The sequence below is a fragment of the Cupressus sempervirens genome, chromosome 1 (genome assembly GCF_028749045.1).
Source record: "Cupressus sempervirens isolate cs-2001-9-10 chromosome 1, ASM2874904v1, whole genome shotgun sequence".
Classification (NCBI taxonomy): domain Eukaryota; kingdom Viridiplantae; phylum Streptophyta; class Pinopsida; order Cupressales; family Cupressaceae; genus Cupressus; species Cupressus sempervirens.
The window spans coordinates 35326283-35340588 of NC_143118.1; the positions used below are offsets into that span (position 1 = coordinate 35326283).

Genomic DNA, 14306 nt, shown 5'->3' on the forward strand with positions numbered 1-14306 from the left:
TATCTTTCATAAACTATATAACTATGTTCACCAACTAATTTATGTTTCTATTCTAGCACATCATAAAAGTTTTACTCATTTTAAGTCCCTTTGATTAGTAGAATTTCCACATAAGATGCAAATCAAAATGTAATAGTTAATTAGATTTAAAGAAAATTAATAATGTTTAAATTTCATTTGCTAGAGGAAGAGGTGTGACTTTGACAACTTTATAATTGAATCTCAAAAAAAGATCTCATTCTAATACTAATGACATTAAAAGTTTAAATAGATTTCATATAAAACTCCTACCAACAAAATTGATATTTGAACTTCTAATTATTACTTGTAAACCAACCAGAAGGAGAGCACATGCCCACTTGCTACTACTTTTATCCTTTAAAAAAGGCAAAATCATTGCTTTGCTCTAGGGTTATGGTTGGGCGTGGCAGCGCCCACAGAATTTGGAGAAAAACTGACATCTCTTATGAATGAAAATGATGATGATTGCCCTACGCCCGGTACACCAAATTACACTCTCACCAACAATGGCCACATCTTTGAAATGATTGCTAAGCCATCTTTGTCTGAACATTACGATGTAAAATGCACCATGCACATTCTAAAATCAAAGAAAAATAGCCTGTCAAATTCAACGTCACCTTTGGAGTTAGATACCCTTTCTTTATTACGTGTGTGCTAATACTTAAAATGATTTGCCTTAACTTTCCTGGACAAGATTTGTTTCAGTATAGTATTTGTGGGGAAAGCATTTATGAGGCATGCAATGTGGATGAGAATTGTTTGAGGAGATTAGATTATTGATCCAAATTTTGTCTAGATTGAATCGAAGTGGTGAGAATGGGGCGTGGTGTTTGCAGCACTGCAGGAGGACAAAGCTCATTGGGGTACCTCTTTGGAGGAGCTTCTCTACCAGCTAATGATAGTCCTGCAAACAATGACAATAACAACAGCAAGCTTCTTTCAAATGCCCACATGACAGATACACAAAATAGAAGGAATTCCATCACTGTAAGATGATTATTTTCGCTTGCATCTAATCATTTCTATGAAAAGGAATACAGATAAATTGTTATAATAGATTGAGCTTGATATTATTGTGCAGAAGACTTCTATAAAGGTGCAGAGCGTACCAGGAGGAGATTCTTCTCTTGGATATCTTTTTGGAGGACAGAAATGAGAAGCCATGAGCTCATATTTCATGGTATTGTTAGTTTATGCATGAAATAAACGTTTATCTACAAAGAAAACGATGGTCCTTGTATATCTCATTGTGAGTTGTCCTCTCTAACTCCAATGAGATCTGTTTGTTTTGTGAAGAGTCTCAAATTAGAATCCCACAGATTATTGTTTCTTTATCTTCAAGTGTTTATGTAGCTTTAACTCAAATATTTTCCCACTCTTCTCTCCTATTGGATCTCACCTTCAGTTTTGTAATTATAAGCATTCGTTTGAATTTGAATGTCGATTTCCATGCCTTTGAAATTTGAGCCTGTGAAAGTGTATTCAGCTGTGAAGAGTATATTCGGATTAAAAAAATAACTACGCCTCAATTAAGGATGAGTATTGTGGGAGATATTTGGTTCGGTTTATTGTTGGTGTATAGTTTGTGATTATAAGTTTTGCAAGAGATTTATATTGTATATTTTTAATAATTAATTTTTATTTAAATTAACTTTTGTTCAAAGACAAAATAGTATTAAAATCTAAAAATATTATTAAAAATTATAAATACATTATTATTTTATATAATATTTCATAATATTGAATATAGTTGAGTTATTTATGAGATAAGATGTTCATATAAATAAGTGTTTGTATTTTGTTGAAATTACTATTTTATGTGTACAATTATTTGGGTAGTAATATATTTGAGAGGTCATCAAAAGATTTGTGATTATTTATAGATAAATATAATTTGTATTTTAGTATCGTTGTGTTGTTTCTATAAATAGTTTTTTTTTGGGGGGTTATCTATAGTTCATATGACAATTATCAAAACATATACAAATTATTTGTGTTACATATAAACAATATTTTAGATTACACTCTGATATTATTTTAGCAACAATTTTTTTTTCCAATTGCTATAAATTTCTTAATTTAATTTTAGTATAATAATTTAAAAGGCAAATATATATACTTAAAATAAAAATATACAAAAGATTGTAAAAGAATATATATTAGATGAATATATTAAAAGATATAAAGTATTTTATACAAGAATATGTGATGTATATAATGCACTAAGATAATGTAAATGATACAAACACTTATGAATTCTTCTTATCATATCTTACCAAATATCTTTATACTTTATTATGTATTTAGCCTCCTATCTAGATCCTATCTTTTGTCTTCAAATATTTTGTACTTAATAATAGAAGCTTTATCTATTTTCTATCTCATTATGTACTAGGTGCTCATCAATTACCCTTTTGTAAATGATTCTTTTGTTCTCCTCTCTGAAAGAGAAAATATCAAAAAGACCTTCAAGTGCTTAGAATCTTTGTAAAGATTCTATATCTATTATTTAGTCCTAAATTCTACATAAATCATTCAAATGAGTTTTCACTCTTTCTTTATATCTCACTTGCATATTTGTAATTTGTTGCAAACAAATTTCTCACTTAGAAAATACGCAATTTAGCCCAATGAAGTGTGTGGCAAATCGATTTCTCCAACAATTAGATATGCCCTTGATATGGCCGTCCTCTGCATTTAGAGGGGCAGCTCCCTCGTATGATGTAATTTTAAAGATTTTCAAATAAAGAATCTAATTTTTTAAAGATCAATAGAAAGCCATTCATGATGAATGCACCACACAACTTTATAGCTTTCTTGAATCAACATAAAATGATATTAAAAACAATGAAGAACTACGCTTGAAAATGATCATTATTACCATGCTGATTCATCATTCATAAACATTCACACAATACTATGAAAACATTCACTACAAAAGGAATCAACAGCTTGATGCTGTAACAATCTAGATTTTAGAACAAGAAATCGAATGCATGTCTTATTCTATTTTCTTGCACCAAGAACATAATAGAGATTTCCAATTTCAAAGACAAAAGTTGTACATACTTTCTAAAATTTGTCTCCTAATCAAAATTTTAGCATAATGTTCCCTTATTCTAAAATCCCAAAAAAAGTCCCTTATTAGATTGAGGTTCATAAATTTATAGCTATTCTAGAATAACTAACCTTTTGGGTTTGTAACCACTCAAAAAATTAGAGTTTCGACTACTCTGAAGATAGTTCATAGCTAACTCTAATTTTCAATGCTCAACTACAGTTAGAAAAAAGTTAGGTCATTGACCAAAACAAAAACTAATTCTAAAGTTGACCTCTTTACAAAATATATAAACAAAAACTTGAGACAACTTTTGACATATCTAACTTTTAACTACATTTACTGATATTTCCTGAGCTTGCTCTTTGATCTGTAGGTGTTGTTAGTAGCTAAGTCAAGTTTTCCCTATATGCTCTAAATGATTTGATGACCTATGTGAAAGCCTTGGTTTTGATGATGATTAAACTTTGCATTTTCAGCTTGCATAGTTCATGTTTCTTTCTAACTTCATCCAACTCTAGGACGTAACCTAGTAAGTTTTGAATACAGCAGTCCAACACCGCTGAGAGATTGCTCAATCTTGTCATAATGCTAGCATCTAAACTTTGTTTACTACCAAGTTTGTGTTGATCTTTACTTCTATGCATTCCAAAATGGAAGGTATGTGTGGAACTTGAGTCTATTCACTAATAGGGATACCTTCTACAATCACTAGTATATTCCCCAAGGCCTTCTTTTTTAGTAGCTTGCGGGAGTTTAAGAATTGTTCTCGTTCTTCCAATTGTTGAGTCATGCTATCAATCTTCCATCCAATGTTTGCCAACCATATGTCAATTTTCTCTTCTTCTCCACTGGTAATTAACTTTAGTGATTTGACTATATTGTTGTCTATTCCTTTAATCTCTAATAAATTAGCATCAATTTCTCTCCGTAATGTTTGTTGTTTATTGAAAGTTGTTAACTCTTTTTGAATGTTTTGTTGTATATGATTTGCTTTAGCATATGTAACCTTAACCTCCTGAAATAGGCTTGATGCTTGTTCTTTCATGCATTTTATCCATGCTTTCACCATCTTACCATAAGTTTGGCATTCTCCTATCATCTTAGGAGCTTCATCTATTATCTTTTGAATTGGTTTTAAAGTCTTCTCCTTCGATTTTAATCTCCTCTTTCTGGTGACTGCATTGAGTTCACATGATGAAACTAGATCAACTCCTTTATCTAGATCTTCACCATCATCTCCACCTTGTGTGCTATGTAAAGAACCTGAGGAAGTAGGGATAGAAGACACAATGGCTGAAATCGATGTACCTTCCTAAGAATTATTATTTTTCTTTGCACCACCTCTACCTATTGATCTAGTAGTCATGGCTTCTTTGAATTTATTATTTAACCAAATTTTAGTTTGTTGAATCACAAAGAAGGTCCTTTCCTTGAAGTCTTTCAATTCAGCAAAGACCAATTAATATATGGCAATTCTAACAACTGTATCCACTCGAAGAAGAAAGGATCAATTAAGGCTGACCTATCCTCTTTTATGCCTATCACATCCCATCCCATTTTGTAATCAATTATTTTTTGTATTGTGAATCTCATCTAGTGCCTTCTTCTCACTTCAAAATCATTTTCACAGTTCGCCCAATAATCTTCCATTGTAGGGAAATGGAGATAGCCTGATCCAAGTGCCAAGTTATTTTTAACATACCCACTGCCATCAAATGGGAAGTGACTATAGAAAGATTGCAAAGTTATGTTCACCATGGATCTCTTGATATTTTGAACATCTGAAGAAGAAAGAAAATTGTAGTGCCCAATGCCAATTGGGAAAGTAATTGATCTTTTGTCCTTGTACTTTTTGTTTACCTGACCAATTTGCCTGCAAACTTCTAAAAGCACCATCCTGTCATCTTGAAAACCTCCAATGTGGATGTACATGAATCAAGGGTACTTTATGAAGAAGCTACCATAAGTACTAACAAGACAAGCTACTTCAGGAGAAATTAGTGTATACACTAATCTAATGTGCTAGAAATACTAATTCAATGAAAGCATTTACACATTAAACTAACATAACATATAAGAGAGACAAAGAGAAGACAAACTCAAATGAGAATGTGAGCCATGGATAGGCTCTCTCAATGAGGATTTTTCTCTTATTTTTGAGATGTGTCTATGTGTAGATTGGGGATGTATGCTCAAATTCTCAAAGTTGCTTCAATGGTGGAGATGGATAATAGCAAATTGGTAGCTTTGTGAGCTCTCAATTTGGCATTATAAGGGTATGAGTATGGCTTTTGGCTCTCAAAAGGGCATGGTAACTTTAGCTCAAAGATTGTTGATGAAATGGCTTGGGATGGGATTCAATTTATAGGCTAAGGGCTTGAGGGATGGAGGGCTTAGATGCAAGGATGGGGAGATGGTTAAGGAGGGCTAAGATGCACTCAAAGGGGAGCACATGGATTGTGCTTGTTTAGCACCAATGGGAAGGTGACACTTGTCACAAGGAGGATGAGTGTGAGAGGGTAGGGTAAAGGGTTGGTTAAAGGCATGATGAGTGGGGTTGAGTATGTAAGAGGGATGTAAGAGGAATGAGTGTGGAAGAGGGAAGAGTGTGGAAGATGGATGTAAGAGTCATGAGTGGGTTTGTAAGAGTCTTTTATGGTTTGTAAGAGCACTCATGACTTGGTGGTTGGGATTTTTGAGGGGAGACTTTGGATTGGATTAGGAAAGTCTTAAACTTGTTTAAGGAATGTGACAACATTAGGGGGTGGATTAGGCTTGGGTTTAGGATTAGATTAGGAATGTTAGAGATGTGCAAGTGGATGGCATTAATGAGGGTGGGTGAGTTAGTGGCTAAGCTTGGTTAGTATGGGTGGATGGGGTGGATTAGGCTAAATGGAGGATTAGAGATAGGTTAGGGGTTTTTGAATTTGAGGATTTCATTTATCAAATAGATTTATTTAATAAATGGGGATTTTTGGAATTATATAGGAGAAAAGGATTTAATTGATAAATAATAGATTATTTGATTTATCAATTAGGACTATAGATGATTAATTAAATTAATCAACTAGGGATGGCAAAGGATTAATTAAATAAGAATTTAATTAATGATACCTTTAGAGATGGCTAAATTAAGATTACCGAAGCAGTGTAATCAAATTTAGGTGTCTACATTTTGCCCCTCTTTGACATAGTGTTGAGACAACACTATTTCAAAGAAGTTCGAATGAAGATGACACGAGGAAGATGTTTTAGCAACGAGGTTGCCCCAGTCTCGAATAAGAAGAGGAGAGACTAGACTTAGATGATGCCCCCTCAAGAAGGCGGCGGGGAGAGAAATGAGGCTCGATGACTTCTTGAAAAATACAAGAAATTGAGATGAGTTGAGACACATGTTGGCAAAGAGAAGGGGTTGAATTAGCTCAAACTCTCACTACGGGAGAATGATAAAGGGAAATCAGAGACACAATAGTAAAGCAAGCTTAAGACTTTCTAGGATTGGAGGAGCAGAGCGCTATAAAAGGAATCTGTGGTAGGGAGATGGATGATAGAATGATAAAGTTGATGCAACAGGATTTCAAAGAGTCAGATTGGCGGAAGATGGGTTTTGGAGATCCCTAGGACTAGGATTGTGGATCTTGAAAGATGAGGCTTGGTGGATTGATTTGATTGGTGGATCCCTAAGACTAGGATTGTGGATCCCTAAAGCTAAGTGTGAGGAGTGATTCAAAGAGATACTGATGCATAAGCTAGGGTAGGAGTGACAGATGTAGGCTATGGATGGGGGATAATGGAGATGAAGGAAATCCATTGAAGCTTTTTGAGCGGGGGATACTTCAAAGAGAAGTACCACCATGTAGTTGAGCACTAGATTTGCTATAGGATTGTTGGTTAATTGCCAAGGTTACCAAGAACATCAAGGCCTTTTCACCAACCGTCCAGAGGACTGACGAACTGACTCGAAAAAAACACGCAAGAATTGTCTCAGTATCACACATGAATCCCAGAGGAAGCAGCATGGAAACGACACTAGGTAACCCACAAGCAGAAAAAGAAAACAAGCAAAAGACCTGATCAAGACCTTACGCTCTGATTGCCCCATTTGCAGCATACCATGATATGGAAGATCGTGGAAACGTTGAGGAGGGAACAAGGAGATTTCTTGGAAAAGATACTTCAAGACCCAAAAGGGAAGATCTCAAATCAAAAGAAAGCGAAAATCCAAAAGAGAACTGTTTGCCAATGAGATGGGTAGGATGAGGTACTAACGGACCAAGATCAGACATGAGAAAAGCTATATCCTGCAAGGATCTATCGGAGATCACCTAAACTGGTGGATTTGGATGAGTGATGTGTCTAGCAAGCTGAATTAAGAAGGATAACACTTTGGTGATAGGAGATCTAGCTAAAGGATGCATTGGAATAGCTAACCAAGGTGTGCGATGTGTGCAAGATGTTGACCAAGGATGAACTAACACGAAAGCTGGATAGATACAATGATACTAAGCTAAAGAGGATGTACAAGCTGACGGACCGAGATATGTTACAAATGTACAAGTTTGTTCATGTTTTGTTTTTTGTGAGATGAAAATGTTTGTGACAGATGGGATGTCTATAATAGTTGATAGGTGGATAGGTAGATGGTTTGTGAAAAGCTTAAGGAAAATGGGATTCTTTGTGTGCACGTGATAGGCTACAAGCTAGGATACAAGATTATTTACAAGCTGGAATATGGTACAAGCTTTGGACAAGATTTTAGATATACAAGGTATGGTACAAGATTTATAAGGTATAATACAAGCTTTGGTACAAGATTTACAAGCTGTACAAGAGGTATTTACAAGCTCCATCAGATTTTGGATATTTGATTGGAACACCAAGGGAACAAGAAGGTGTTTTATGGGATGGTGGGTGGATGGATGAGGGATAGGATAGTGATAGATAATGGATTAGTCTTTAGTACACAAGGCGCCTGAATTACCAGGTTTTCACCAAGGTACCTATCCAAGGCGCTTGAATTGCCAAGTTTTCACCATTGGATGCTTATTTCTCTTTACTATTTTTTTGTATTTTTCAAAAGCTGGGTATACCAAAGATCTTCAAGCATAGAACTTCTCGAGATGAATGATGTTAGTGGAATCATTCAAGAGTTCTCCTTCTGGTGTAGATAATTGATAGGCTCCGGAGCCAAAGGAGGTAGTGACCACATAGGGACCAAGCCATGTAGGTTCAAACTTGCCTTTCTTTTCTCGATCTGCTTGGACTTTCATACTTTCTTTGAGGACCATGTCACCTGGCTGAAAGTGTCATGGGAGCACCTTCTTGTTGAAATTCCTTTTGAGACAAGTTTGGTAGACTGTGAGATGGTCATAGGCTTGTTGTCTCTTCTCATCTAAGAGATCTAGCTGGGTGAGCTGAGCTACTCTATATTCTTCATCTGAGATTTGCCCTCGCAAAGATATGCGTAGTGAGGGAAGTTCAACTTCTATAGGTAATACCCCTTCGGCACCATAGACTAGGGAGTATGGAGTTGTGCCTATGGATGTACGGAAGGAAGTTCGATAGGCCCATAGAGCCGGATTTATTTGAAGGTGCCAATCACGGCCGGAATCATTGACAACTTTCTTTAAGATTTTGAGAAGGGTTTTGTTAGTTGCCTCTGCCTAGCCATTACCTTGTGGGAAATATGGGCTAGAAAAGTGGTGATGGATGTGGAGGGAAGTGCATAATTCTTCCATGTTGAGATTTTCAAAGTTACCTCCGTGGTCAGTGAAGATGGTGGATGGGATGCCGAAGCGGCAAACAATGTGGTACAAGATGAACTTGGAGACTTGAACTCTTGTAGCTGAGACTAGTGGGACTGCTTCCACCCACTTAGTGAAATAGTCTGTAGTTGTTATTATCCATTTATGTCCATCAGATGAGAGAGGTGTGATAGTTCCAACTAGATCAAGGCCCCAACAAGCGAAAGGCCAAGGTGGTGCAATAGGCTATAGATCTTGTGCTGGAGCATGCACAAGATTTGCATGCTGCTGACATGGGAGACACTTTCTGATAAATCCATAGGAGTCTTCTTCAATGGTAGGCCAATAGTAGCCTGCTTTAAGGACTTTTCATGCTAGGACAATACCACTCGTGTGGGCACCACAAAGTCCAGAATGTACTTCTTTTAATGCCATCGCGACCTCATTTTCTTCTAAACATCGAGAGAGGGTATCATGATAACCCCGACGATATAGGGTATTGGCTATGATAACATAGCGGGATGATTTTTGAATAAGGTTTTGGCGTTGGGTACGTGTGAGGTGAGGGGATATGATACCATCATTAAGGTAAGCATGAATTTCATGGTACCAAGGGGATTGGGGGCCAACCAAGATACAAACACGGTTTGAATCCTCATTTGCATAGGCGGGTGTGAGGAGCTGCTCGACTAAAAACTCATACTGTGTAGCTTCTTGGGGAATTTCCAAGAATGAGCCGATAATGGCCATGGCGTCTGCTGCCTTGTTATGCATTCGTGGCACTTGTGTAAACTGAAGCTTTGTAAAATGTTGGGTCAGCTGATCAACTAGCTCTTTGTAGGGTAATAGCTTTTCATCTTTGGTTTGATATTCATTTAAGACTTGTTTGATGATGAGATGGGAATCACCAAAGATTTCTAACTCAGTGATATTCCATTCTGCAGCTATCTTTAACCCTACTACAAGAGCTTCATATTCTGCTATATTGTTGGTGCTGGGGAATTGTAGCTTGAAGGCTTTTGGAATATAATCTCCTTGAGGTGTAACTAATAATATTCCTACCCCTAATCCATGAGATGTGTATGAGCCATCAAAATAAAGCTTCCATGGGGGTTGTTCTTCAATTAGGTAGATATGCTCGTCTGGGAATTCTGTGAGCAAAGGATATGCATCTACTAGAGGTGCATCAGCTAGGTGATCTGCTATAGCTTGCCCTTTGATTGCCTTTCTATTCACATACTGGATGTCAAATTCGCTAAGGAGCATAACCCATTTGGCCAAGCGGCCTGTAAGTGCTGTTCTGGAGAGCATATACTTGAGAGGGTCTATCTTGGAGACTAGTTGGATGGTATGACTTAGCATGTAGTGGTGAATCTTTTGAGTTGAGAAAACAACTACCAAACAAGCTTTTTCCATAGGAGTGTAATTGAGTTCATAACCAACTAGGGTTCTACTGATATAGTAGATGGCTCTTTCTCTTCTATAATCATCATGTTGTGCTAGAAGTTCCCCTAGAGCAGTAGGTGTTGCTGATATATACAAGATCAAGGGACGACCAAGAACTGGTGGAACCAAGATAGGGGGATTGGTGAGATACTGCTTGAGCTGATCGAAGTTGCGCTGACATAAAAGATCCCACTTGAAGTTCTCATTCTTCTTTAGCAAGTGTGAAAATGGTGTACACTTATCTACAAGTTGGGAGATGAAGCGCCGGACAGATTGAAGTTTTCCCTGAAGAGAGCGAAGCTGTCGCAGTGTCTGGGGAGGAGGCATGTCTAAGATAGCCTTGACCTTTTTAGGGTCAATCTCTATACCTCGTTTAGAAACTATGAAGCCTAGAAGGTTGCCAGATGTGACCCCAAAGACACACTTCTTGGGATTTAGCATGAGATGATATTGGGCCAACCTATCAAAGACTTTCTCCAGGTCAGCGAGATGATCCATGAAGGTGTGAGATTTGACTAGGATATCGTCCACATAATCTTCCAAAATGCTATGGATAAGATCATGGAAAATGGCTGTCATTGCTCTTTGATAGGTAGCCCCAGCATTCTTTAGGCCAAAAGGCATCATGGTGTAGCAAACGGTTCCCCAGGGGGTAGTGAATGTTGTCTTATGCTGATCCTCTTCTACAATCTTGATCTCATTATACCCAAAAAATCCATCCATAAGGGACAAGATTTCATGTCCAGCTGTAAGATCTACAATCATATCTATGTTGGGCAACGGAAAATCATCCTTTGGACAAGCTTTGTTTAGATCTCTAAAATTAGTGCAGATTCTGATGTCACCGGAAGGCTTAGTGATAGGGACCATGTTGGAGATCCACTCTGAGTAGTCGATAGGTCAGATAACCTTAGCAGCTAACATTCTTTCTAATTCAGCTTTGACCAGTAATGCCACCTTGGGGTGCATTTTTCTAAGCTTTTGTCTGACGGGCTTGATCTTTGGATCGACTGCAAGATGATGAACTACAAGCTTTGGATCAAGTCCTGGCATGTCCTAATATGACCATGCAAATCGGCCAATATTCTCTCGTAAAACCTCAAAGAGGAGGTCAGCTTGGTCTTGTGATAGGGATGCAGCAATGTGAACAAGTCTAGGGATCTCTGAAGAACCAATGTTGACTTCTCTAGTATCCTCTATTAGAATAGAAGACACCTCTGGTCGGTTATCTTGAGGAGGCAATACTAAATCCTCATGTTCTGCTTGTGGCTCTGGATTTTCTTGCTGAGGGGTTCTCTTCGCTTCCTTAGCTAGTCCCAGATTTACCTTAGTTCCAGTTTTGGGTGTATCGAAACTAGGTTGGGGATTTTCTCCAAAATACCCCTTGGGATCTAGCTTGTAGATGTAGGCAGAATCTGACTTTTTCTTCTTATGAGGAGTTTTGGCTCCCATGAATCTTAGAAGCGCCTCCTCTGATGCAAACTCATCAATATGTATGACACTTGGTTGGTCCCAATCTATGAGTTGTGGATGAGCGAGTGGTAGGTCAATGAGATGGATGGATAGTTCTCGAAGAACAGAGTCTCCTAGGAAGATTTGGTCTGGGATATCATCGTAGGCTCTCTTTTCAACTTCCTTAGGAATGTCTTCGATTTTGACAAGGTCACGGTGGATGTTCAAAAAAGCGTGAACGTTCTTGTTGGTGCCCCCAGTTGTGGGTATGCCAAAGCCAAGACCTAACTTCGTTTCCCAATTATGTGCTTCGATGGGACATTGCATGCCCCTTTCTTCTGGTCCTAGTCCACCTCCTTGATAGTTCCATTTTTTAGTGATGAGCTTATGTTGTTGCGGATACTTCTGGCTGAAGTGATCAAGGCGTGCTTGATTTCTTGGAGGTGCATCCTTATGTAACCAATTGTTGATATCTGGAGTGAGCTCCTCATGAAGAGGGGTTTTTGAGGACACAAAGGTGGTTGGGACAAACTGTTTGTATCAAGGAGGTGGAATCTCCCTAGCTTTGTGATATGTCGGTCATCCATGGGTATGTGGATCAAGTGGGATTGCTCCGACAAAAAATGCATCTGATAGACTATATTCTCCACAACCTTTGTTGTTGATCTTTATGGTAGATAGGGTGGAGGTGAGGATGGTTTCTGCATCATTAAAAGTGTGGGATGAGTTGGCGATGGTTGTGTCGATGTCTATTCCAGGGAAATGGTTTGTATATGAAGCTTCAACTGCATTACAGTAAGCAAAGGGTTCTGGATCGGCATGGATGGTTACCTCAGTGCCCTGATCCAGAAATTTGATGCACTGATGGTAGGTGGATGGAACGGCCTTCATAGCATGAATCCATGGGAGACCGAGGAGGATGTTAAATGGTAGGTTTAGATCAACAACATGGAAAACTGTCTCTTGGATGATTGGCCCAACCTTGATTGGTAGCAAAATAGTCCCTTCTGTGGTTCTTTCCAAGTTGTCATAAGCTTTGATGGTGATAACTTCACTGATCATATTTGCCTCAGTATACCTAGCTTGTTTTATGAATTTTAGGGTGCAAATGTTCAAGGCTAATCCATTATCTATCATTACTCTTTTCACGGTGAAATTGGATACCATGATGGCTATGCAAAGCGGAAGGGTGTGATCTAGCTCAACCGCGGGTATGTCGGTGGGTTTGAAAGATAGGGCACATGAGGATGAAAGGTGTCCAACAAGATTACAAAAATTAGTAGCATTGATATCAGAAGGGACACGGGATTCTATGAGAGCACTGTCAAGGATGTCTTTGTACACAGGACTAGTGCGAAGAAGGTCTAAAATGGAGATTTGGGCTGGCATGTTCCCAAGGTGTTCCAAGATATTGTATCGGCTTTTTGATGGAGCTGATGGTGCTGATGAAACTGGTGGGCCTGCGATGTTAAATCGCGCTCTTCGAGTGGTGACTGCACACTCATTGTCTGGTCCTCAGATATTGATAACATTGACAGAAGGCTCTTTCCCAGATATACAACCTATAAGGCTACCATAGTCTATATAGGATGAAGTGTGGTCATTGTTCTTTCCATGCTGTTGGTTTGGCTGGCGGTTGTTGGTGTTGTTTTGGATAGGTGTTTTTCCAGAATTTTGGTTGTTGTGTGGAGGAAAAGCATTTTGATAAATCTGTAAGCCTGCATTGGGAGAGGTTTGGGCACCAACAGTGATTTCTTTCCGATCAATGAGGTCCTACACATAATCTTTCAGTTTCATGCATCTGAGGGTGGTGTGACCATTTACCCTATGGAACTTGCAACACTCATTGTCCTTGTACCATGCAGCTTTGGATTGGCTTGGATCAATTTGTTGGGTAGGAGGAAATTTGATGAGGTTTTCCTTAGCCAATTTCTCAAAAATGACATCCAATGGCTCACTAAGGGGTGTATAGTTTCTAGGTGCGGGTTGGAATTTGGGTTTTTGCCCTGCAGCTACATTGATGGCATTAGCTTGATTGTTAGACCCTTGAAAGTTGGGTCTTGTATTGTGGTTTTGATAGCTTTGGTTATTCCGTTGTTGGTAGTTGATAGCTTGTTGATTTTTTGTTTGATATGGTGGGTTAGACTGATTTTGGGAAGGACCAACGATATTCACCTGTCTGGTGTCAGTAACCCCATCTGTTGCAACATGCTTGTTTTTGTTCCAATACCTAGACTTGTCATTGGAATGTGATTGATTTTGGTTGGCCTCTTTGTAAATCTTTACCACACCATCTTTGATGAGTCCTTGCTCAAGGATCATTCCTTTCTCTTTGATATCCTTATAGTTCTGCAAACAGTTCATGGTCATGTGGTGAGCCAAGCTGGGATGTGCATTGTCAATAAACATTTTCACCACATGGCGTTCTGGCAAGGTGCAGGATATGTGGGTGGTAAGGGTTTGCCATCTTTGCAGGTATTCGGCAAGGCTTTCTCCACCTTTTTTCTTGGTGTGGACAAGATCAACTATTGATAGCTCTGTTTCAACAAGATGGGCATATTGGGCTACAAATGCCTCAG

The 14306-nt window shown here is 38.2% G+C and overlaps 1 protein-coding gene across 1 annotated transcript; it reads left to right on the top strand.

Moving 5' to 3' along the window:
- The first annotated feature begins 715 nt into the window (after nt 1–715).
- Nucleotides 716–1485, top strand: LOC149576044 (protein SPIRAL1-like 2). Its single transcript, XM_089830360.1, has 2 exons — nt 716–1011; nt 1106–1485. Exons 1-2 carry the CDS (start codon nt 841–843, stop codon nt 1178–1180), a joined length of 246 nt encoding a protein of 81 aa, XP_089686486.1. The 5' UTR covers nt 716–840; the 3' UTR covers nt 1181–1485.
- The last annotated feature ends 12821 nt before the right edge of the window (nt 1486–14306 follow it).

Excerpts from the sequence above, each read along its gene's own strand:
- LOC149576044 (XM_089830360.1), top strand. The coding sequence starts at position 841 with ATGGGGCGTGGTGTTTGCAGCACTGCAGGAGGACAAAGCTCATTGGGG. Across the intron at positions 1,012-1,105 it reads ATAGAAGGAATTCCATCACT|AAGACTTCTATAAAGGTGCA; the intron begins GTAAGATGATTA and ends ATTATTGTGCAG.